This window comes from Cryptomeria japonica, chromosome 1 (assembly GCF_030272615.1).
Source record: "Cryptomeria japonica chromosome 1, Sugi_1.0, whole genome shotgun sequence".
In the NCBI taxonomy this organism is placed as follows: Eukaryota; Viridiplantae; Streptophyta; class Pinopsida; order Cupressales; family Cupressaceae; genus Cryptomeria; species Cryptomeria japonica.
Genome location: NC_081405.1, coordinates 428,572,804 through 428,597,597, shown reverse-complemented (window position 1 = coordinate 428,597,597; position 24,794 = coordinate 428,572,804). Strand labels below are relative to the sequence as shown.

At 37.2% G+C, this 24,794-nt stretch overlaps 1 protein-coding gene across 6 annotated transcripts in view; it reads left to right on the top strand.

Annotated features, from left to right (window-relative positions):
• The window catches only part of LOC131065031 (AP-3 complex subunit mu), a 196,350-nt gene extending 192,425 nt beyond the window's left edge, over positions 1-3,925 (top strand). For all 6 annotated transcript variants that reach the window (XM_057999412.2, XM_057999420.2, XM_057999396.2 and 3 more), the window contains one exon: positions 3,380-3,925. In XM_057999412.2, coding sequence (XP_057855395.2) covers positions 3,380-3,625 — 246 coding nt within the window. In that variant the 3' untranslated portion in view covers positions 3,626-3,925. The remainder of the gene's footprint in view (positions 1-3,379) is intronic.
• Positions 3,926-24,794: the final 20,869 nt, after the last annotated feature.

Sequence of the window (24,794 nt, the reverse complement as noted above, 5' to 3'; positions counted from 1 at the left end):
CAAATTCACATCAAAACTTCATAAACTCATCCAAGGGAAAAACGCACTTCATCGGAACAAGTCAATTATGTCCACACTTAACTTCGCATCCTTCATTTTCCATCCTTGGGGAAATTCGAATCTCATCTGGACAATTTCTAGCACTTAACTTAGTCATTTTTGCCTCTGGTTGAAAAATGCGGTCTATCGGGACAACTATGGTGGAGAATCCCGATCCATTAGGATTTTCCCCAAAAAGTCAGTCCATGAGGGAAAAAACGCACCTCATCGAGACTAAGACCATTTTATCATTAAAATCAACCTTTTTTCCTCAAAAGATGCAGTGAAAAATCATGCTCCATTGGGACAAAGTCCATTTATGCCTTCAAAACTCAATGGAAAAATGTCCTCCATTGGGACAACTTATTTTTAGGCCTTAACTTCACGGGGAAAAACATTTTCCATCAGAATTGTGATGATTTTCACAATAAAAATGCCTAGACTTATCATATGTTATCGTTTTGTATTGGGACTTTCATCATTTTAACTAGGGGAAAATAAGGGTCCATTGGGACAATGTGCAAATCTGACTTAATTTACCTCATAGAAGCAAGAAAATAACCCTCAAAGGGTCCCTAGACGCTCTAGCACAAAAATAACCCTAATTCGCAACACTTAGACATTTATTCACGTTTAAAACATGTTGCGACCCCTAGACTTAGAGAAAACTTAGGATTGCATTGACAATTTTGACATTTTAAAACATTTGATCCTATTCAAAATTTCAAAATCCTAATTGTACCTTGGGCATGATCACTTCAAAAGTGGGACTCGAGCGCTGAAAGCTCAAAATTGCCACCTAACTATCAAAACCCTAAACTAACACGATGCGGAAAGCAGGAAAGAGGGGGTCCCCATTTGCAACAGGGCAATGTGTGAAAAGGTCACAACACACCCCCAGCAAGGTCAAGAGGTAGTGCCCCTTATGGGGTTTTGGAGGCAACACCCCCAATAGGGTCAAGGGGCAAGCAAGAAAAAATAAATTATATGAATTTGGACGAGTTTTTAATACAAAACTTGCAATTTTTTGCATTTACTCAGGAGTTTTATAGGAAGAAATCACCACAAGTTTTTCAAAAATTCGTTGGAGAGTTTTTGGGCAAGTAACTCGCCTTGCATTTTGACTCAAGAGTAGTCACGACTCAAAAGAGTTTTTGACAATTTTTTGAAAACTAGTTTTTTCAAAGAAAAGCTTCCAAAATCTATCAATATGCTTTGTTATATGTAATGTAAACCTTAAAAATTATCCAGATGTCAGCAAAATTAAGGTTTACATTTTAATAAAGCTGCTTTAGTGACTTAAGTTGGTAATTTGCTGGAAGTTAGTTTCCCGTAGGGTAGTTTGGGAAGTTGTACAGGATTGCAATGTTGTATAAGCATTTGCACAATTCTTTGTAATCACCCAAAGTATTAATAAAAAAAATTATATATATTTCTGCTGTGTACATTATGAATTAGATTTCCAGCAATATATGTGCCTGCCTTTTTTCAGCATGACAGACCTATAATGAAATAACTCCCACAAAAAACAAACAAATAATAATTTTATATGCATTTACCTTCCCCAACAGATGATTTATTTTACTAAGCAAACACTAAGCTCTGACACCCAAACCTAGCAAAGTCATTTAAAGTTTGAATTTTTCCAACGGAAATTAAAATGTCTTTCGGCTTTAGCCGATTAACAGTTTAAGCTTCCAAATGATCTTTAGTCACTCTTGCATTCATTGAAGAGTTTAAGGATTAATAAAAACAAATAATTTAATAGTTTATTATCCTCATTATCCCGTTGAGTAAGCATGTCACTCACAAATTAAATAGAAAGCTTTGGGATAGCAAACTTAAAACATCGTGTGGTTAATGTGCATGGAGGCAAAGTTCTTTTTTGGTTTTTGGTTGCAGAATCTTGACTTGGCCCCAAACACACTCTGGAAAAGTTGGGGACTCGTGGAAGACAGAGTTACAGTTTCATCCACTGATATCAATCAACAAATGAGACATTGCATGCACAACTTCTTTGCAGTCCTAATATAACCTCATAACAACAAGGGCTAGATATTTTATATGTGGTGAACTATTGATGATGGCAATTAAAGTAGACAGCTGCAAAACAGCTTTGAGAATTTTGAATAGTATTAAAGAAACTTTTAACAGGTAAATAGTACATTGATAGGTTTGCCCTTCGATTTGACTGATGATAGTCGATGATTGAATTTATTTAGCATTCTTGGTACAGGTGCTGTTTTGTTGCAGAGTCAGCCACTCCTTGGCCCAACCTCTTCCATAAAATCATTAAATTCAATGAAGACATAGCTGATTTAGCAAATTACTTTCAATAGATGAGTTTATTTGGGTTATTTGTACAAGTTTACTAAAGAGTGAATTTTCTTCCCATGCAAGTCAACCCCAACTGCCTCCCGTCGAATATTGCGTAAACCTCAATGCAACATGTTAAAGCTATCTGTTGAGCTAGATCCAATCAAGTTGGCTAACAAGCTCATTGTTAGCCTGTAATTGGTTTCCACTTTCCAGTAGCTCATTGAGCAGGTTTATGAGTATAATATAGAATTAGAGGACTCGTGATCTGTAATTGGGAAATATGTTTTGAGTTGTTTTGGTGCCTTTTGTTGTCGTGACTTAATGATTCTAATGGCTACTTTTAGAGATTACTGGCCTTAAAAAGAACACGGTAATACATATTGTTAAGCCTGCTCTGGTTTTCCCCACCATAATACCATTAAATTGGATATGTCAAAGAAACTACCGTTGCTTTTATGTTATGAAACTGGTAAGCCAAGACATAAATCTTGGTTTGGATACTGCCAATGTAAATGAACTATCCACTCTATTTTTAGTTCGAGTTTTGGCTTCTTGAAGTGCTGATAGAATAGCTGTCACAATTTGAATGTGCTTAGATGACCATTCTTTTTCTAGGTAGCGAAATAAGGGTAAAGTGAAAAACTAAGTACCTCCCAAGTTTTCCAAGCTGCTCAACTAAAACAAATTGGTTTTTCTAACTCACCTAAATTTAAAGCGAGTACTGAAACTATAATAAATAAATAAAACAAAATCTATATGACTGGGAGGCCTTGATTTTCTTGAAACAAAGTCTATTTCTCTTTCTTTTCAGATTTTTTTTTTGCACTTCTCATTTTTTCTTTTTTTTAAAAAATGAACATGCTATTGTGATGTTTTCCTTCACAATTTACAAGGAATGGATTCAACATATATTTAATTCAAAGAACTGAATTTTTTGTCCAAAACTTTATTTAGATAATTCTTGCTGGAGATTAGCTGACTCTAAAACATTGAATTGAATTAAATGCTGTGGGCTGCACAGGCTTGCACGTGGTCAATAGGTCGAATTCCTAAAGACAAAGCCCCTTGCTTAACAGGGACTCTTACATTGGAAAGTGGACAGGACTGTTTGCGTGAATTTCCCACTATCCTTGTTGGCTTCAAGATCATGGGAGTTGCCATGTCTGGCCTGAAAATAGATAAATTAGATCTCCAGAATTTGGGGTATCGCCCATATAAAGGATTCCGTGCTCTGACGCAAGCTGCATGCTATGAAATCAGGATCTGAAAGAAGATGCACTGCTTTTGATTTGATTTGGCAATGTAAGAAGGTTTTTCTTGCTGCAGTGGACAATGTTAGCAATTTAAATTTTGAATACCGTTCTTTAGTCTAAGTGATATTGTGAGAGCTGCAGGTATCGGCAGCATATATAATTTGTTTCCCCTCTTGGCCTGGTTTTGTGGGAAGATGGCTTGGAGTCGCATAAGGAATTATTTTCATAAGAAAGAAATATTATATTCAGACATGGTGGAAAATGCTACGAATATCTCTCAACTAGTTGAAAATGCATGATTAATGATTATCTTTTTTGCATGGACAATTTTCTTATTCTAAAATTTAGAAAGTTCATATTTTTTCTTCATTTTCTATTTTTTAGTTAGAAGACAGAAAGATTTTCTTCATTATAATCATTCCGCTGTTTTATTATATCCAATACATTGACTTTGACTTTATAAAGCCATTATTTTTCAGTAAGAATAACTTCTCACCCAACTAATAATCTAACAACTAATTTATTAAACCCCTTAAGGTTTATATTATGAAAAAAAAAAAAACAAGAAAAATATTGTATCAGCATCAACCTATACTTATTTGTCTCAGCAAATGTGTTGACTTGTAATCGGGTTTCTAGAGTCCGATTACAAGTAAGGTTCATTCACTTGCAATGACAGCAAAAAAATTCCTACTTACAGTGACAAGAAAAAAGTTCCTACTCGCAGTGATGGCAAAAAGTTTAGAGGCTCTTTAAGATCACCCGCACTTGTGATCACCCTAAAAAATGATAAAGCTTATATCTCATAATATGCCAACTAGCAAGTTGAAGGTGGACATTTGGATGAAATTAAATAAATAAATTACTATGTATTTTTGGCACCCAAGATGGGCATGTGAAGAATTTCAATAAATTGACACACAAGTTAGAAAAGGCTTTAAGAAAATAAATTAATATTCATTTAGGGTTGATCCCTATATTAGTCACAAATATAAATATTAGCAATTAAAAACAGATATTATATAAGACAAGTTTTTTGGTGTGTAGCACATAAGACAAAAATCAAATAAGACAAATTTATCTTATTTACCTTGTCTTTTTCATAAAGAAAGAAGGCAGCAATAGTCAAAGAAATTTACTAAAAGACAAATTTGTCTTATTTAAAGAAAAAGATAAATTTACTTTGTTTTATTTAAATAAAGTGAAGAGTACGATTTGTTTAAAAAGACACCTAAAAATTGCACAACTAATTAAATGAATAAAAATCCATTTAATCATCATTTATTAGTCTATTAATTAGACTAAGATTTAATTAATATCCTTATTCTTCCAATCAGCGTATTAATCAAATTAAAGATTTGATTAAAATATTTTTCTTCTAGCTTAACCTATTAATTAAACTAAGGTTTGATTAAGTACCATTTAGCCATTTAATTGAACAAATCTTACTTATTTAATTAAAACTCCATTTTCCCCTTTTAATTGAATTTATATTTGATTATAATCTCTTTGCATTTAAATAAATCATTATTTATTTGTGAATAGTCCCCCCACTTGCAAAATCCTACAAATGCAAGTTGCACCCCTTTTGGCTAAAATAAATATTTTATTTTATCTAAAAATGTCTATTCCCCCCACTTGCATTCTCCTACATTTTCTATTAGCATGCTAATGTCCTTCTACTAATATCCTTCTAGAACCCTTTTAACCCTTCATTAACTATCCTAATTCCTCTAATCATGTCACATACCTAAATTTGGGGGAGTCACTTCTCCAAATTTGGGGAGAGTCTTCAAAATGTGTTGAAGACTTTGCCTTCTTCAAAAAGTTAACTTGTTGAGTCTTCCAAACTTGTAAGGTTATCTAACTTTCAACAAGTTAACCTCCAAAGTCTTCAAAGAGCATTTAATGTCTCTAACAAGACATCATCCTAGCCCATTATGGTTGTCCCTTTGGCCACCCCTCAACTTTGCACAAGAGTTTACCTCTTGGACAATAGCATGCTCCCTTGGATAATAGCAATATCCAATGATGTCATCCCTTGAGATTATCTTTAATGCTTACTTAGCATATAATGCTTGCTTAGCATCCTCTCAAGCCATCTCAAGGTGACATTTGTCAACTTGGGATTGGATTCAATCTCCCTCATGGATTGATAACTTTCAATCTTAGCCTTTGTTAAGATTGTTCAATCTTGGCCATCCATTTCTCTATTTTCTGTATAAATAGAGCCCCTTTCTTCAATCTTAGGATCCATCATCTTTTGCATCCATATTATAGTTATTTTGTTGTGCAGGTTATCAAGGAGCTCCAATTGTTCAGCCTCAAGCATCTAGGCCATCCTAATTGTACCATAGTTTATATTATATCATGTTTTAGATTATCATTTAGCTTAATTTCATATCAATTCCATAGCATTCTCATATCTCATCTTCATCTTAGCTTAATTATATCACTTAATCTTTCACTTTGGAAATACACCTCCATCTTGCATATCATATCAATAGTTTTTCATCTAATCATTAGGATCTTAGTTGCATACATTTTGATCCTAGATCATTCTTCATCTTTCGTTCTTTAGGTTGACATCTAAAAGATCAAGTGCTCTTCCAAGCTGAGAGCCACCTTGAATCTTGAAGATCCTTGGAGATAGAGGACCATGAGACAGTTTTGAGCAATTTTATTTGATGAACATGTTTTCTTCATTTATATTTTCTTAATATAATGTTTCATGGGTGCATTTGATGTTTGCTTGTTGTCTTGTAGGCCTCCAACAAATCAGGTGCACATTTTTGGTGCCCATCGTGGGGCTAGACCCCTAATTTGATCAACTTTTTAACATTTTTGCATAGGTTCGACCAAGAAATCTTTCAGAATCTTTTAGCGCATATGTAGTACGCTGCAACGCATTTGGTCTCTTTTATAGCGCATACGTTCACTGTTATAGTGCATTTGAAGTACAGTGCAACACATTTGATCTTTGTTTTAGCACATTTGCATCTTCTGTTTTTTTTTTTGTTTTGAAAAGTTTAGCACATTTACAGTGTCTTTTAGCGCATTCACTTTTTGTTTTAGCGCATTTGCACTCTATTTTTACACATTTGTAACAGGGGCAAAATTTTGTAATCTCGTTTGGCAAATTAGGCTTGTCTAGCCCACCAAGTGATTGAGATTTTCATTAACTTCTTTTTTTTGCAGGTTTCTAATAGTTTTTTGTAGGTTGGAGGAGTTAAATTAGGATTTTTTGATTTCTTTTTAGCTTTTTCAAAGTTGGTTAAAAAGAATTCATATTTTCTTTTTGGTAAAAAAGAACCTCAAAATTCCGTTTTGGTGCTCTAAAATAAATCAAACTTGTCTTTTGGGCTTAAAAAGAATATCACTTGCAAAGGTAAAAAGAATCACAAATTAAACTTTGCTTTCTTGCAAGTTAGGAGCAAAAACATCTCAATTTGGGCTTAAAAAGAACAACAAATCTTTCATTTTCTTGTAAAGGTAAAATTCATAATCAATCTTTATTTGCAAGTTAAAAGAACAATCAACTTGTCCCTTTTTGTAAAATCGATTTACTTTATAGCAACGTGCTTTTATTTTGTTGACTAGGATTTCACTTTCCTAGTTAGAAAACAATTGCTATGTGGGACTAAAATAAACACCATGTTTGATTGGAGCAACATCTTTAATTAGGACTTAGAAAATAATTGCTTTGAAAAGGTAAAAAGAACATTATATGCTTTGTCTTGAGTGGTAGGTATATGCTCTCCCCTTAATTGGGTGACCAAAAAGCCAAACCCATTCTTTTCAAGCTTTATTTATTTTCAAGCATTTAAAACCTTTAGAGGGCCTGCCTTCCTAAGCCTTGAGGGGGCTAGTGAGAAGGGTACGACCCAAGTGGGCAATAACTAAAGCCAAGTTTACCAACCCACTATAATCAAATGTGGAGGCTGATGAAAATCCCCTCCAACAGCAATGTGTATTTGATAGCCTTCCCCTGGTATCCTTGTGATGCGAAAAACCTTTGTTCTAAAAGTTGGGAAGCCTCTTAATTGATTTTATCATTTGTCGCGCCGAACGGAACGAAACCTTTACTACGAACCATAGAAGTAGAAACTTTGAGCCGAGTCAGTTGCCATACATTGGCAATATCACAGTGCAAGGGTGGGGAAAAATTCACCCCCAAGATAACTACTCAATTGAGGAGCAATCCTCTTTGGGTTAATTTCTGGAAAAAAAAAAAAAAAAGGCAAAAAAATGGGCGTCCTCTAGTGGGTGACACAATTGTTTGAGCGAAAGGAGTATCGAGCTGTGGGCTATGGTATTGTCAATGACCCTTGAATATAGAGACTACTTGGTGTGTCTTATTTGTATCCAAACCAGTGAAAACATCAGGGATTGAACACATCCTCAAAAGAACATACACTAAATGTTTAGCATTAGGATGACCATTGTCTTCATGTGTGCTATGTATTCTTGTCGCAAATATTAAAACATCTTGCAAAAATATCAATCAACTCAACTCAAAAATCAGTTCAAACAAAAGAATCATAGAGTGGAGAAGATTTTTAAATCCAATAAAGCACCTTTTGAGGTGGCTATCAACTTTTCAACTATCTTTAGACAAGACTTTCATCCAACAAGATTAGAGGAGTATCAAACCAAGTGATCAAAAGTTATCATCCAAACTATCTCAACAACAATACCTAGCTAGGTATTCAAGTTTGTCAAATTTGGTTTCCACATCGGGAAACTTGATCCATATCATTTGATGTACTTTGTCATAGAGGCCTATCGAACAAACCCTCTATTCAAACTAGTAAGCTTGAGTATCAAAACGAAGTATCCATATCAACCAACAATATCAACATTTTGATCATTTGTATGACCACTCCCCGTATTTTGAGAAGAAGTTTTCGTCAAAAGACTAAGTTGAAGAAGAGACAACCTAGTCCTAGGTAGCTTATCAAGAGGAGAAAGTTTCTCTACATTAACCGTCAACTCTTTGTATCACATCGTATCTTCTTACGTCACATGCGATTATATCTTCAAGGAAAAACCAACGAGTTTGACGAAAAGCCTTTGAGAAGTAGGGCTTTTACTCAGAAGTTGGCATTCAACCAACATCTCAACAAAGGGGGGGAAATCAATCCTGCTTTCTTTCCAAACATTTGCACCACTTACAATGAAGCTCGACCCAAACCACCAACTCCAATAAGAGAAGAAGAAATATCAACTCCGCTAAGAGAAGAAGAACTCACTTATTTAGAAGTATATTAATGCATGTTGTCACTCAATCTCAGAAAAACAAGGACCCACAACTAGAATCAAGCATGAGTCGAGGGAGTCCATTCCTTTTTATGAATACACGCATATGGGGGAAGAGGAGATCACTGAGGATCTCATCCAACAATGCCACCTTCCAAAAGCTTATGGAAAGGCTTATAGAATCAGACAAACAAAAATACCTCATGCTAAATAGTAAAGGAGTCAAGATTCTCGAGGATTTTGACACGGAGAATTCAAGGAATACCAATGAAAGAATCCCAAGAACAAGGGCAAGGACTTACACATTCAATACTCAAAATCAAGAGCACTTGGGAGGAGACGACACCCATGACCAAGACAACACCCGTGACCAAGACGATACCCATAATCACGACAACATTAATGAACAAGGGTATGTCAATCATCAAAGGTTCAACGAAGAAAATGTTCACTTAGCCAACATCACACAACAAATCTAAGCACTCCAATGATAGATGCAGGATATGCAACAAGGGTCCACGACAAGGTACTCTTTGGAGGACATTTGTCCTTATCCTTTTGATAGAAGACTAAACATGGTGCCCTTTCCACCAAACTCGAATATACCTAAGTATGACAAATACAAGGGTAAGAGTGATCCCCATGGTCACGTTAGGGAATTTTGCACTATGAGCTTAGAGTTTGCCCATAATGACACATGATGAGGCTATTCCCAAGAAGTTTGGGAGGACAAACAATGGAGTGGCTTTCAAAACTCACACCTCCTATCAGGTCATTTGATGAGTTAGTGAACATTCATTTCATAATACTCTTATAATATCCAACACAAGGTCACCATGCTTGACATATGCAATACAAAACAAAAGAACAATGAAACTTTCATGGTTTTCTTACAAAGATGGAGGCGCATAGTCTCAAGGTATCCACGTGATGTGCTCGAAAAGGAGAAAACGGAAATTTTTATAGACAACTTGAATGACAAAATGAGTTATCAACTCAAAATATAATGTCTACCTACTTTCCAAAAGTTAGTTGAGAATGGTATTCAAGTAGAAGAAGCCTCAATCAAAAAGGGAACCTTGAAATTCTCTAGGGAAGGTGCTAGTTCATCAAACAACAACACCGATAATAATCAATACAACAACAACTCGGACAAGTCCAAATTTTGGACTAGGAACAAGAATGTTGTTAATGATGGTATGATTGGTGCGAACAACGTAAAATCCAAGCAACCAGTGCTAAATTTGTGAGGTGGTACGCCACCCAACAACAATCAAAGAAATATCAATCAAGGCACGAACAACTATCAGTGCACAACAATCAAGGAAACAACAACAATCGAGGGATCAATAACCAAGGGAGTAACACCAAAACTCCACCTCCCCAATATCGAAGAACGTTTACACCATTAACCCTAGAATCTGCATTTTGAGAGCTTTTGGCAAACAAGCTCATCACATTGCCAAACATAGACAATTTTGAACCCCAAGTCAAACCACCATGGTGGAATGACTCACACTATTGTGAGTATCATTGAAACAAGGTGCATCACACAAATAATTGCCTAAGGTTGAAAAACATAGTTCAAGACATGATAGGCAAGGGTGATATAACGATTGATGGCCATAACACCAATGGTGATTACGAGACATTCAAAGACCCCCTTCCTAATTATGAAAACAACAAAGGAGCCCATACAAACCACATCCACGACAACATCATTAATCACATATCGACATATGACAACCAAGTGAATGTCATAAAAATCAAGGATAAACAAGAACATGAGTTGGTGAATGTGACAAGAAGAGCACAAAAATATGTCTTGAAGGGGAGCACATCTAAAGCAACAACTCTTCCTAAGACTCAGTACAGCTTGGTAGACCAATTGCAAAAGACGCTTGCCCAAATATCGATACTTGAGTTGCTCAAAATCTCACCAACACATAAGGACATTTTGGAACAAGCTCTTACAGATACTACAGTTCCAAACAACCTGGACATCAATTGATTCCAAGCCATGGTGGCACATATGACAATACCTCATAACCTATCTTTTTCAAAGCACGATGACGTCTCTTTGAGTCATCCACACAACACCCCACTCCATATCGAAGTTCTCGTCTACAAACATCAGGTAAAACACGTGCTAATAGATGGAGGAGCTTGCCTAAATATATGTACTTTAAAACTTATCTATGCATTGGACTTCTCAAAAAAAACTATTGATCCCAAAAAGAAAATCACTATCAAGGCATATGATGATGAAGAAAGGTCATCAGAAGGAATAGTGGTGCTACCCATTCAAGTAGGACCTGTGTAGAAGGACACAATTTGTCAAGTCTTAGACATAGACTCAACATATAACATACTCTTGGGTCATCCTTGGATCCATGAAATGCAAGCAATACCTTCTACATATCATCAATGTCTCAAGTTCCCTTACAATGGATAGGAGATCTCAATATTAGCGGACCAACCCCTTTCAGTATTGCAACACTATGAGGGCAGCTCAAAATGTTCTAGTACCACATAACAAGGAGGCCCAAGCTTCCTCATGATCCAATAATTGAGAAAAACTCAAGTCTTTGTCCATAGACTTTGAAAAGAAGGTGAAGATAAAAGACCAAGGCATGGGGGAATACTCTTTTGAATCCCTATGTCTATCAAAGTTGCCAACTTCTCCAAGATCTCATGGACAACCTTCAACATCAAGGCACAAAGCAACACAACCCATCAAAAATTTTGATGGAAAATTTATCCAAGTAGGCACACTAACAGAAGAATTAGAAGACAAGGATATCCTCAACTGGCTATACAAAGATGAGGAAGAAACAAAAGCAGCTGCTCTAGAAGTTACCATCCCCACACAACAATATGGTAATGGATTCAGAATCATGCAACAAATGGGATACAAAGGAAAGGGACCTATTGGAAAGCGTCAAGAAGGCATCACAAAACCAATTCAACCCCATTCACAACTTACCAAAGATAAATCTAGACTTGGGTATGGTCAGCATATTCAACCTATTCAAAAATGAGATAATCAAAATCCCCGATGGAGAAGAAATGTGACACATAACGAGGAATCATGGCAAGAAGTGATACACCAAGCAACTAAAAAGACAAACAAAGAACAAAAGGATGAAGAATATGAGAAACAACAAGAGGAACTCTCTATTCAAAGAGAGGAGGCTTCCTATAAACAGATACATCATGTGCAAGCAATAACAAGACCCGATCAAAATGTATATGAGCAACAACGAGAATAACTTGCCATTCAAAAGGAGGAGACTATTTATGAACAAATCCAAAGAGTACAAGCAAGCACAAATTCTGAATCAACACAAGCGACAAAACTTGTATCAATTATCAGCGAACTCTTCTCGCCATACAAAATTCCTGTCAGATACAGTGGTGTAGCCTTAGAAAGTGATTCTGAGACAGACTCAAATGAATATGAATGGGATACTTTCTCTAATGTCACTGAAGACATTGAGGTGGATGCAATCCACGCTTATACACCCATACCCTATGATGGACAAGGTTTGAGGTCTAGATCATTTGAATTTGGACCACTACATATCTATGAGGCTAGTGAGAACGAGCAACGTCAATACTAAACATGCAACATCGAAGAGAGTACCATCAAATGCCTCGATGCCATGTATCAAATGACAACTATGACAATGTCTCCATCATGACTCTTATAGCGGCAGACCTTGACCCACCAAACGATCCTCTACCTCTCATGCATCCCGAACTTATAGACTGGGAACAACCTGAACACATTAATATACCAACCTTTCAAAACGATGATGCCATTGTCCAATATGTTTTCTCAGTCAACCCAAAAACATGCTCCACCAGTGAACCCCATAACGAAGCTCTCAATCAAGGGAGTGCCAAGTCTCTTAGTCGTAAAATGAACAAAAGACAAAATCGATCTAATGGTGAAAACCATTTAATGACAATATTAGATCATAAAAAAACTAAAAACAAAGGACGTATATGATAGTGAAAACCTCTTTGACGCGCCTGAGGATGAGAGACTTGACACTCTTCCTAAACATTATCAGGAAAGATCACCAATTTTGATTGAGCCAACTCAATCAATCAATAACAGCACTTAAGCAGCAACAAGAACCATACATCTGGCAAAATCACTAACAGAACAAGAAAGACCTGATTTCATCAAATTCTACAAGGAAAACAAATCAACTTCTCTTGGTCTTATGCAGATATGCCGAGAGTTGATCCGGATCTCATTATGCATCACTTATCAATCGCTCCAGGAGCGAAGCCTGTTAAACAAAAACTCAGAAAGATGAATCCACATGTGGCATTGCTAGTCAAAGTTGAACTAAAGAAACTACTAGATGTCAGATTTACCCAACCTATAGACTATGCATAATGGATTTCCAACATTGTACCAGTCTCCAAGTCAAACAAAAACATCTAAATCTGCACCAACTTTAGGGATCTCAACAAGGCTTGTCCAAAAGATGACTTTCCTCTACCAAGCATCGATACAATTGTGGATCTCACAGCAGGGCACGTGATGCTATCACTCATGGATGGATTTTCAATTTACAACCAAATAAAGATAGCTCTAGAGGATCGGGATAAAATGACATTCACATGTCCATGGGGTACATACTACTGGAATGTCATGCCTTTTGAGTTGAAAAATGCTGGTGCGACCTATCAAAGAGCAATGACAACAATCTTCCATGACATGATGCATACTTTTATGGAGGATTATGTACATGACTTTCTAGCCAAATCATTCACAAGAGAGGGACACCTGGACATTCTTGATAAAATCTTTCAGAGACGAGAAATTGAATGTCAGATTAAACCCTAAAAAAATTGTTTTGGGGTCACATTTGGAAAACTCTTTGGCTACATTGTATCAAAAAAGGGCATTGAGGTTGACCCTACAAAGGTTCAGGCAATCATGGAAATGCCACCTCTAAGGAACATTAGTCAGCTACGATCTCTTCAAGGTAGGCTACAATCTATCAAAAGGTTCATTGCTCAACTGGCAGACAAATGTCTCCCATTCAACCATCTACTTCATAAAAATGCACCTTTCAGATGGGAGGACAAGTGTGTAGAATCATTCCATCAACTCAAGCAATATCTCATGAATCCACCTATTTTGGTGCCACCAATAGTAGGAAAGCCACTCATTCTCTACATATCAGCAACAAAAGTGTCACTGGGGGCATTACTAGCACAGGAAGACTCAGTAGGAAAGGAGAGAGCCATTTATTACATTAGTAGGACACTGAATGACTGCAAACTCAATTACACCATCGAAAAATCTTGTTTAGTTGTGGTGTTCACTTCCCAAAAGTTGCGACGCTATATTATAGCTCATACTATCAAGCTAGTGGCAAAGATCGACCCATTAAAATACTTACTCAACAAAGCCACTCTCACAGGGAGGTTAGCTAAATGGGTCATGGTTCTAAGTGATTTCCACATTCAGTACACAAAATAGAGGTCTATCAAAGGACAAGAAATAGAAGATCAACTAGCAGAAGCACCCCAACCAGACAAACATCCACTACATGTGGAATTTCCAAATACAGATGTGCTCACTGTTACACCAAAGCAATGGATCGTATACTTTGATGGGTTCTATACACAACATGGATCAAGTGTCGGCATCTTGTTAGTCACTCCAGAAGGACACACAATTCCGAGATCCTATAGGTTGATGTTCCCATGCACCAATAATATCGTTGAGTACAAAGCTCTAGTGACATGTATCAAAGTAGTCATAGAGTGGAAAATCACATAATTGAAAGTCTGTGGGGACTCTCAATTAGTTATCAATCATATCAATAATGATTATTAGATGAAGGACGATAAGTTGATGCCCTACAAACACATGGTGAATGATTTTAAGAAATACTTTGTACACATCACATTTGAGCAGATTCCAAGGCTGGACAACAGAGCTACTGACACAATGGCCACCATTGCCTCACTCCTGCAAATTCCAAACAAACAGAATTGTTATGAATTCCCGGTGGAGCAATTGTTTCCCCCCGCCTATGACAATTTGGAATCCCAAGTCATTTGTACCCTAAACGGTTCTGATTCCCCCCTCTACAAAATGATCTACACCTACCTAAAAGACAATACCCTTCCACGTGATCTATCTCGTAACTAGAAATGCAACTTCATTCGTCAGGCAGCCCGCTATACCTTAACTGCTAACAAGCTATACCGTCGAGGTCTTGATGGTACTCTTCTTTGGTGCCTCGATCATAACGAATCTGACTCCGCCTTACATGAGCTTCACGAAGGTATTTGTGGCACACATTCAAGTGCTCCTACTCTTTCCAAGAAAATTCTAAGGATGGTATATTATTGGCCGATAATGGAGAAAGAATCATATCAATTTGCTAGAAAATGTCCAAAATGCCAGATTCATGGCAATCTTATACATGCACCAACATAGGAGCTACAACCATTCACCACATCATGGCCTTTCTGCCAATGGGGACTTGACCTCGTAGGAAAAATTCATCCTTCCTCATCAAATGGACACAAGTTTATCATCACGACCACTAAGTACTTCACAAAGTGGATTGAGGCAGTCCCATTGACTACTGTTACCGGCAAGCAAATATCTTCTTTTATCCTAAATTATCTCATCTGTCGGTACATCATTCCTAGTTCTATTATCACAGATAATGGAAGACCTTTCAAGAATCAAGATGTACAAGAACTTTGTGAGTGATTCCATATCCAACATCGTTTTTCAACACCATATTATCCACAAGGGAATGGCTAAGCAGAGGCCTCAAACAAAACAATCCTGAAGATCCTCAAGAAGATAGTGAATGATGCTGGTAAAGTTGGCATGTTCAGCTTAATCCTACACTTTGGGCATACAGAACAAGTATCTGCACACCTACAAGAGCTACACCATACTCATTGGTGTATGGATCAGAAGTTATCCTACCTGTTGAGGTAGAAATTCCATCACTTTGGGTATCATTGAAAGGCTTCATTCTAGATGAAGAGTTTCAAGTCAACAGACTGCAAGAGCTAGAGCTGCTAGATGAACGCCGACAACATGCCTTCGATCATCTCAAGGCATATCAACAATGAATGCGTCGAAGCTACAATCACAAGGTCATACCAAGGGCATTCAAAATTGGTGACCTAGTCCTAAAAGAAAATCCCCAGAATCAACAAGATCGGAAAAAGAAGGGGAAATTTGAACCTAACTAGTTGGAAACCTTTGTCATCAGATCAACTTATGGATCAGGAGCATATCAGATATCAACTTCAAAAGGGGATGTGCTTGATGAGCCAACCAACAAAATCCATCTAAAGAAATTCTACACTCGAGTCGTCCAATGCACAATTCAAGCAAGAAAAGAAAAAAAAAAAATAATTATCAAAAAATTGTCACTAGGGTGAAAACTTGGTAAACAGGCACCTGGTGGCATAAAAAATCAAAAATCAAGAAAAATACAAAAAAATGAAAAACAAATCAAAAGTGAAATAAAAACAAGTGGTGAAAACCTGGCAACAGGCGCTATTTGTGATAGAGTAGCTCCTTTATCTATTACTACTTGTATCATATATTTGGCTCCATCTTATCTAAGCCAATAGCCATCACAGAACACTTATGCATGCAACGTTATCCCGAGCATACTTAGTGTAGTCACTGTCCTTGATTATCTGAATCAATTATCAGAATCATATCCCACCATGGCTTGGTGATCAGTGTACATATCCATATCGAAGTAGTATCGACAACAAGGGGCCAATCCTGACCTCACTAGGGGCATTTTCCTCTTGGGTTTAGACACTAGACCAAACACGTAGTAAGACAACAAGGATCAAAACAACCAACAGTGAACATAGCAACATAAGAGCACAACCATCAAAGATAGACATCGAGGACTTGAACTAATTTCAACTAAACAAAAGATATATTTGCAAGATGTTTTATTTGACAAGAATACACTTCAAATAGCATATATGCTTACTTATGGTTGTTAATTTTTGCTTATCATATCTCCTAAGCAACTCAAGGATGTCTCAAAGACTAGAGAAGCAAGGAAGGAATGTGATGTTTCCTTTGTCTATTGTTTGGGAGTGAAGCCTTCTACTATGCAAATTTATCTTACAACGTGATCAGACAACATATCACTGACGACATTTCCAATTTGTATTGGACTAAGGTTAACTCTTGTCTGTTTTATGCAAGCAACACTCAGGTTGTCTTGGTTCAATTATACCTCAACGCTTGTGTCGTCTTGCAATATCAATATCCATGTAAGTTATACTCAGGTCATTATGGTTCAATTATACCATGATGCTTGTATCAAATTTCAATAAATCAAGGCTCAATGATTAAAAAAAGGGGGAAGCACTAGCAATTTGATCAAAACAAATGGCGACATTGAGAACGAGAATGCATATTAAGCTTTGCATTAGCTGCATTATCTTTATCATTTTAATATGCATTTAGTTGCATCTTCATGTGTATTATCATTATCATGTTAAGGTTGCATTTAGATTGCATTATCATTATCACTTTCATATCATGTTAAGATTGTATTTAGGTACATTTCACATCATATCATATCCTAATCAAATTGCATTAGATGCATCATCATTATCATCTCATATCAAAGTACATAAACATTACCATATCATATCAAAAACATTTTGCATGTTAAAACAACGTCATCAAAAGCATACAAAAAAGACAAAAACATGTTAAAAACATTCACATATTCATCCATGTACATTCATGCATTGCATTTAGTAGCACAATAAAAGGCATACACTCATTACATGTAATCATATCACCTGCAAAACATATAGTTAAGCATGATCATCAAAACATCTTTAGCATATCACCTTCAAAACATGTAGAAGCATATCTAGCATCACATCATCACACACATCACATAGGCACTCATCTGCATTATCAAAGCAAAAGTCATATAGATCATGCATATCATATAGTTCATCAAATAAATGCGTCCATAACATGTAGAAGCATATCTAGTATCATATCATCATGCACATGTATGACCCATGTTGATCCAAAGGAAAATCAAAGATATAAGTCAGAACGCATCATCAGTGAAACAATAAATGTCCAAAGTCCCCAGATATCACATCAATAGCAAAGTATATGAATCAAGAGACATCAACATCTATCAATGAATCAATGTGCATCATATCAAATCAATCAAAATACAACAATGTACATCTTGAGGGAATCATCAAAGATACAATGATGTGGGTATATAATCAATAAAATACGTCAAGGGTGCATCATCATCATGAAGGAGGCTAAGAGTGGCTTCCTCCTGAATCTGACTCCACCACCACCACTAGGAGGATCTCTCCTAGGACCCATCACACCCTCGTTGGCTCCTCGTCTCTTAGAGGCCCCGTGTTGAGAATTGGCAACATAGCTAGGGGTATGTTGATCTAGGGGCACAACCTAAAAGTACAAAGTCCTATAATATGCAGCCCTCTCTGTCTGATCAATGAGACTCCTAATGGTATCCCATGTGACACCCCATGTAGTTGCCTGTTGTAATGTCTGCACTGTCTCCTCTGCATGGCCTCGCCGCTCTATCTTTGTATCCCTCTCAGCTATCAACTGTGCTACCTGTGCCTGTAGCTACATGATTTGTCCCTATGCCTATACAAGCTGAGCCTGAAGGCTCTGCACTAAGGACTGCAATCCTGTTATCTGTGCCTACTGCTGGTACGAGGGTACTGCAATCTAAACTGAGAGAGGTCGTGGCACCTGCGAGACTTGTGCTGCTGGTACCTGTAAGGAGCTCGCCTGTCCTGTGACTGGCTGGGGCATCTCTATCCTCCTCCATTGTACCAAAGGTTGGACATCCTCCTCCTCCTCCTCCTCATAAAAGCCCATGCCGCCCAATCCTACCCTCCCACCACCCAACTCATTCGACTATGTCTCCTCATCAGATCCATCATCAGAGCTCTCCTCCTCATCCCTGCCTCCAACTGCTGCTACGACCTCTCGATGTACATGCACTCCTCGACCTAGAATCTATCGCCAACCACCACCCCTACCCCTCACCCCTTGGCCGCTAGATCCTCCTCCCCTCCTGTTTCCACCATCACCCCCACCTCCATCCCCACCTCGACCCAACTGTCCTCTGCCTCGGCCTACTCCCCGATCTCCCCCTTGGCCTCTCCTCCCTCTCTCCACACCTTGGCCCTATTGGCCCCCTCATCATCCTCCATCGCCACCATCATAATAATCATCATCAACCTCCTCTAGTGGTGGTACTGGCTCTCCTATCCCTGTCAATCGAGTGAAATGATGGCTCATCATATATAGGGCATAATCCTGGTGCATGCCCGCATCAGTCACTGTAAGCCTCATATCCCAAACAACAAAAGGAAGAGAGTGGAACTCTGCACGGGTTGTGGTGTAATCTAATGACGACCCCCACTCTGCTCTCTCCTTGTACACTCTCGCGTACAAGGTTGTCCCCCGGGGCATCGGATGTGGCCAACCAAATTGTCGATATACTCGAGACAAGAGGGATCTTTGTACCACATAGGGATTCCACCCCATCAGATATCTGCTCTGTAACAACACTGGAACCTCTGTGGCATCCTCAGGCCATGGCTTAGAATCCAAATACGGGCTCTAGACCACAGCATCGATGTCATCTAGAACACACCTCCAATACTCTAGCTTCCCGAGCATAGGCTGAGAAGTTGCCTATCTGTACATGTAAAGATAGGGGTACCCAACTAGTCGAGATCTCTGAACAATGGGGCGCGTAATAGCTATATGCTCCCAAGCCCAAATCTAAAGCAATGTGCACCTTGCAGCTAGACTGGATCCCCGATCCTTGCCATATACTATCTGGTGTAGCTCATGATATAGGTGGGCCAAAACACATATCCCCCATGCATAATGGGTCCTCTCTCGTACCATCCGCCAAAGCACATGGCCCCATCCAACTGACAACCCATGTGATCTCCTATCAGGAAGGAGGAAACCACCAACCAATCCAGCTACAACTGATGGAAGTGGGGCATATCTATCCACCATCTTGTGCCAACCCACTAAATATCCCACAATATGGGGATCACCAAAAATCTCCCACAGTGCATCAGTCCCTCCAATCTCCTCAACATCATATACAACTATCTCGCCAGTGATCGGAATCTGGAGAATCCGATAGACATCCTCAGGAGTGACTATGATCTCTCCTATCGACAAGTGAAAGGTGCTATTCTCACTGTGCCATTGCTTCGCTAAGGTCGTCAAAAGTGCTATGTTCTTCTGATAGGAAGGCATGAGCAGCTTGTGTATCGATCTGCACGCCTCGAGCACTGCTCAATCATCATCTGTCAATCAACCTCGCATGTAAAGTGTCTTCGGGTATCGCTCCCAAAGCTGGATAACACCTAGGTCCGCCTATATCAACACATGAGTACCACATTAGTTTCACCTATTCTAAAGCAATCAAGCATCAACTCTCAATCAAAAAGGGGCACCTATCAAAGTGACGACAATCATGATATCACACAAAGAGGTCCAAATCAGGCACTCTTGACAACTAAGTAGGTTCAACTTAACCTATCTATCGAAATCAAAAAATCATATCAAAATCAAGTATCATATCGAAATCAATAATCATATAGAAGTCTAGCATCATATCAAATCAAGTATCATATCACAATCAGTTAAATCAATCAATCCAGGATGCATATCAAGCATCTTATCAACCTTTGATCCATATCGACCTTTGACCCATATTGACAATTAGTTTGACCCATATCGATAATCAGTTTGACTCATATCGACAAGTTTGACCCATATCGACAAGTTTGACCCATATCAACAAGTTTGACCCATATCGACAATCAGTTTGACCCATATCGACAAGTTTGACCCATATCAACAAGTTTGACCTATATCAACAATCAGTTTGACCCATATCGACAATCGTTTGACTCATATCAACAAGTTTGACCCATATCAACAAGTTTGACCCATATCGAATCAATTTGACTCATATCGACAAGTTTGACCCATATCAACAAAGTTTGACCCATATCGACAAGTTTGACCCATATCGAATCAATTTGACTCATATCGACAAGTTTGACCCATATCGACCTTTGACCCATATCAATCAATTTGACCCATATTGACAATCAGTTTGATTCATATCGACCTTTGAACCATATCGACACATGACTCATATCAACAATCAAGATCCATACTAACATGACCCATATCGAATTTGAACCACATCACCCGACTCATATCATACAATGACTCATGCCAACCCTAGACCAACTTTTCGACATCTCGCATCTCAACGAACGCAATCGACGCATATCAACACATCGAAAAGGTGTCAAACATCACAACGAACCCAAAAATCTAATTTGCACATGTTAAAATTTTAAAAAAAAATCAACACTGTCACAAATGCACTAAAGCAAATGCATTGTACAACTTTACAAATGCGTTGTACAACATAACAAATGCACTAATCAAACAAACAAATGCACTATGTCGTACGAAAAATGTGCTAAAACATTAAAAGAAAAAAAAAAGACAAAAAAAGTCCTTTCGTACGAGTGAAAATTGGAAAAATCTAGCCTAAAAACATGAAAATCTAAGCTAAAAATTCACAAAGAGGGTTAGAAATTCGAACTTACTGGTGGGTCATACTCTATTGGTCACTGGTAGCGCCGAACTCACTCAAATCGATGTTTGTGGTAGGGGGCTCCATTTCTTCTCTCCTCTCCAAGCTCCACTCTCCAAATGCCAAGTGCAAAAATGAGGTGGAAATGGGCCCCTTGAGGGTTTATATAGCCCATGCTGATGCAAGCGACTCAACTACCTCGATGGACGTGTGGGGCATGAACGTGCTATGCCCACATCATCTCTTCACCATTTTTCACATTTCTTTTTTATCGGCAGATAAATATCGAAAAATTTAAAATTCCAAAAAAAAAAAAAAAATTAAAACAATCAAAAAATCAAAAATTAAATTTTTTTTTTTCCAAAAATATCAAAAAATTTAAAAATTCCAAAAATTTCAAATCATCCAAAAGTTTCAAAAATCATCGTGCATCACGGCACTGTCCCGAAATCGTAATTTTTCTCAATTTATCTCTCGAGGGAGCATATCAACATCAATTTCATATCGACACCAACTTCATATCAACTTCTCATGTCGAATCAATTCTTCATATCCAGGGCTTCATATCGACAATTTTGACGACAACACCATATCGAGAATTTTGGCGACATATTGAGCATTTTTCTTTGAATCAACATGTGGTGACACATCACTTCAAAGAGGGGCAAAATGCAGACACTTAAAACATGCACAACTAATTAAATAAATTTTATTCATTTAATCATCATGTATTCGTCTATTAATTAGACTAAGGTTTAATTAATATCCCTATTCTTCCAATCTCCCTATTAATCAAATTAAAGATTTGATTAAAATCCTTTTCTTCTAGCCTAACCTATTAATTAAACTAAGGTTTGATTAAGTACCCTTTAGCCATTTAATTGAATAAATCTTATTTATTTAATTAAAACCCCCTTTTTCCCTTTTAATTGAATTTACATTTGATTAAAATCCCTTTGCATTTAAATAAATCATTATTTATTTGTGAATAGTCTCCCCACTTGCAAAATCGTACAAATGCAAGTTGCACCCCTTTTGGCTAAAATTATTTTTTATTTTATCTAAAATTGCCTATTTCCCTCCACTTGCATTCTCCTACATTTTCCATTAGTATGCTAATATCCTTCTATAACCCCTCTAACCCCTCATTAACTATCCTAATTCCTCTAATCATGTCACATCCTTGAATTTGGGGGAGTCATTTCTCCAAATTTGGGAAAAGTCTTCAAAATATATTGAAGACTTTACCTTTTTCAACAAGTTAACTTGTTGAGTCTTCCAAACTTGTAAGGTTATCTAACTTTCAACAAGTTAACCTCCAAAGTATTCAAAGAGCATTTACTGCCTCTTACAAGACATCATCCTAGCCCATGATGGTTGTCCCTTTGGCCATCCCTCAACTTTGCACAAGAGTTTAGCTCTTGGACAATAGCATGCTCCCTTGGATAATAGCATTATCCAATGATGTCATCTGTTGAGATTATCCCTAATGCTTACTTAGCATCTAACGTTTGCTTAACATCCTCTCAAGCCATCTCAAGGTGACATTTGTCAACTTGGGATTGGGTTGAATCCCCCTCATGGATTGATAACTTTCAATCCTAGCCCTTGTTAAGATTGCTCAATCTTGGGCATCCATTTCTCTATTTTCTCTATAAATAGACCCCCTTTCTTCAATCTTAGGATCCATCATCTTTTGCATCCATACTATAGTTATTTTGTTGTGCAGGTTATCAAGGAGCTCCAATTGTTCACCCTCAAGAATCTAGGCCATCCTAATTGCACCATAGTTTATATTATATCATGTTTTAGATTATCATTTAGCTTAATTTCATATCAATTCCATAGCATTCTCATATCTCATCTTCATCTTAGCTTAATTACATCACTTAATCTTTCAATTTGGAAATACACCTCCATCTTGCACATCATCTATCATAGTTCCTCATCCATATCATATCAATAGTTTTTCATCTAATCACTAGGATCTTAGTTGCATCCATTTTGATCCTATATCATTCTTCATCTCTCGTTCTTTAGGTTGACATCTAAAAGATCAAGTGCTCTTCCAAGCTGAGTGCCACCTTGAATCTTGAAGATCCTTGGAGATAGAGGACCATGAGACGATTTTGAGCAATTTGATTTGATGAACATGTTTTCTTCATTTAGATTTCTTGATATAATGTTTCATGGGTGGATTTGATGTTTTCTTGTTGTCTTGCAAGCCTCTAACAAATTAGGTGCACATAAATCATTTTTGAAAAGGTGTGATCTGCTAATAAAAGAGGAACAATTTGTACAGAGGAGGATCAAATTAGTTCTCAAAGGGCAACAATTGTTTGAGGGGTTGTGGTCATTGGTAAAAGAGATCTTTTTTTATCAAGAGACATATCTTCTGGCTAAAATGAGAATATATATATGTAGTCCTTAAAAAAAGGGAGAGAATAGTGTGAGAGATATGAAAGATAAATAAAATATGAAAAATAGAGAAGTATTGTGTGAGAATTAAATATTACAATCATATGCACCACTAGTCTCATGAGTAAAGAAAAGAATATTTGAAGGAAGAGTATAAAGTGGATAATGAAATATCTTTTATAAGATAGATTTGATGAAGAAGATATAAGTGTGTAGGAATCAAAGAGAATATATTAGACTTACACCTACATGTTTGCACATGAAGATATAGAAAAGAAGATCATTGAAAAGGAGTTATCTAGCAAATTTGTAAGAAGAGTATATACAAATTTAAAGAAAAAATATATATAAAGGAGATTGCATTAAATTTAAGAGAGAGGATTTGTGTAATCAAATCTTATGAAGGCATTGTAAAAGTTAGTCATCCATTGAAAGAGACATATATTGTAAAGAGAACTGAGTAGAAGAAATTGAATTGTCCATCATCCACTGTCGAAGCAACATTCAAAGTTGGAATCTTGATTTGGAGTTTGGTGCTTTCTAAAGGAGAGATTGGTGTCTCTCGTTAAGTTGGTGCTTAGTAGTGGGGTTTGGTTCCTCCATTTGATTGGTGCCTACAAATTGTGGGGATTGGTGTCTCCAGTGGGTTGCTGCTCACAAATTTAGAATTGTGAGTTGGTGCTTCTAGTGAGTTGGTGCTCACAAACTAAGTTAGGGGTTGGTGCCTACAAACATTGTAAAAGAAGAATTATATGAAAAGCATTAATTTGCCATGGTTTTTCTCATTAGGTTT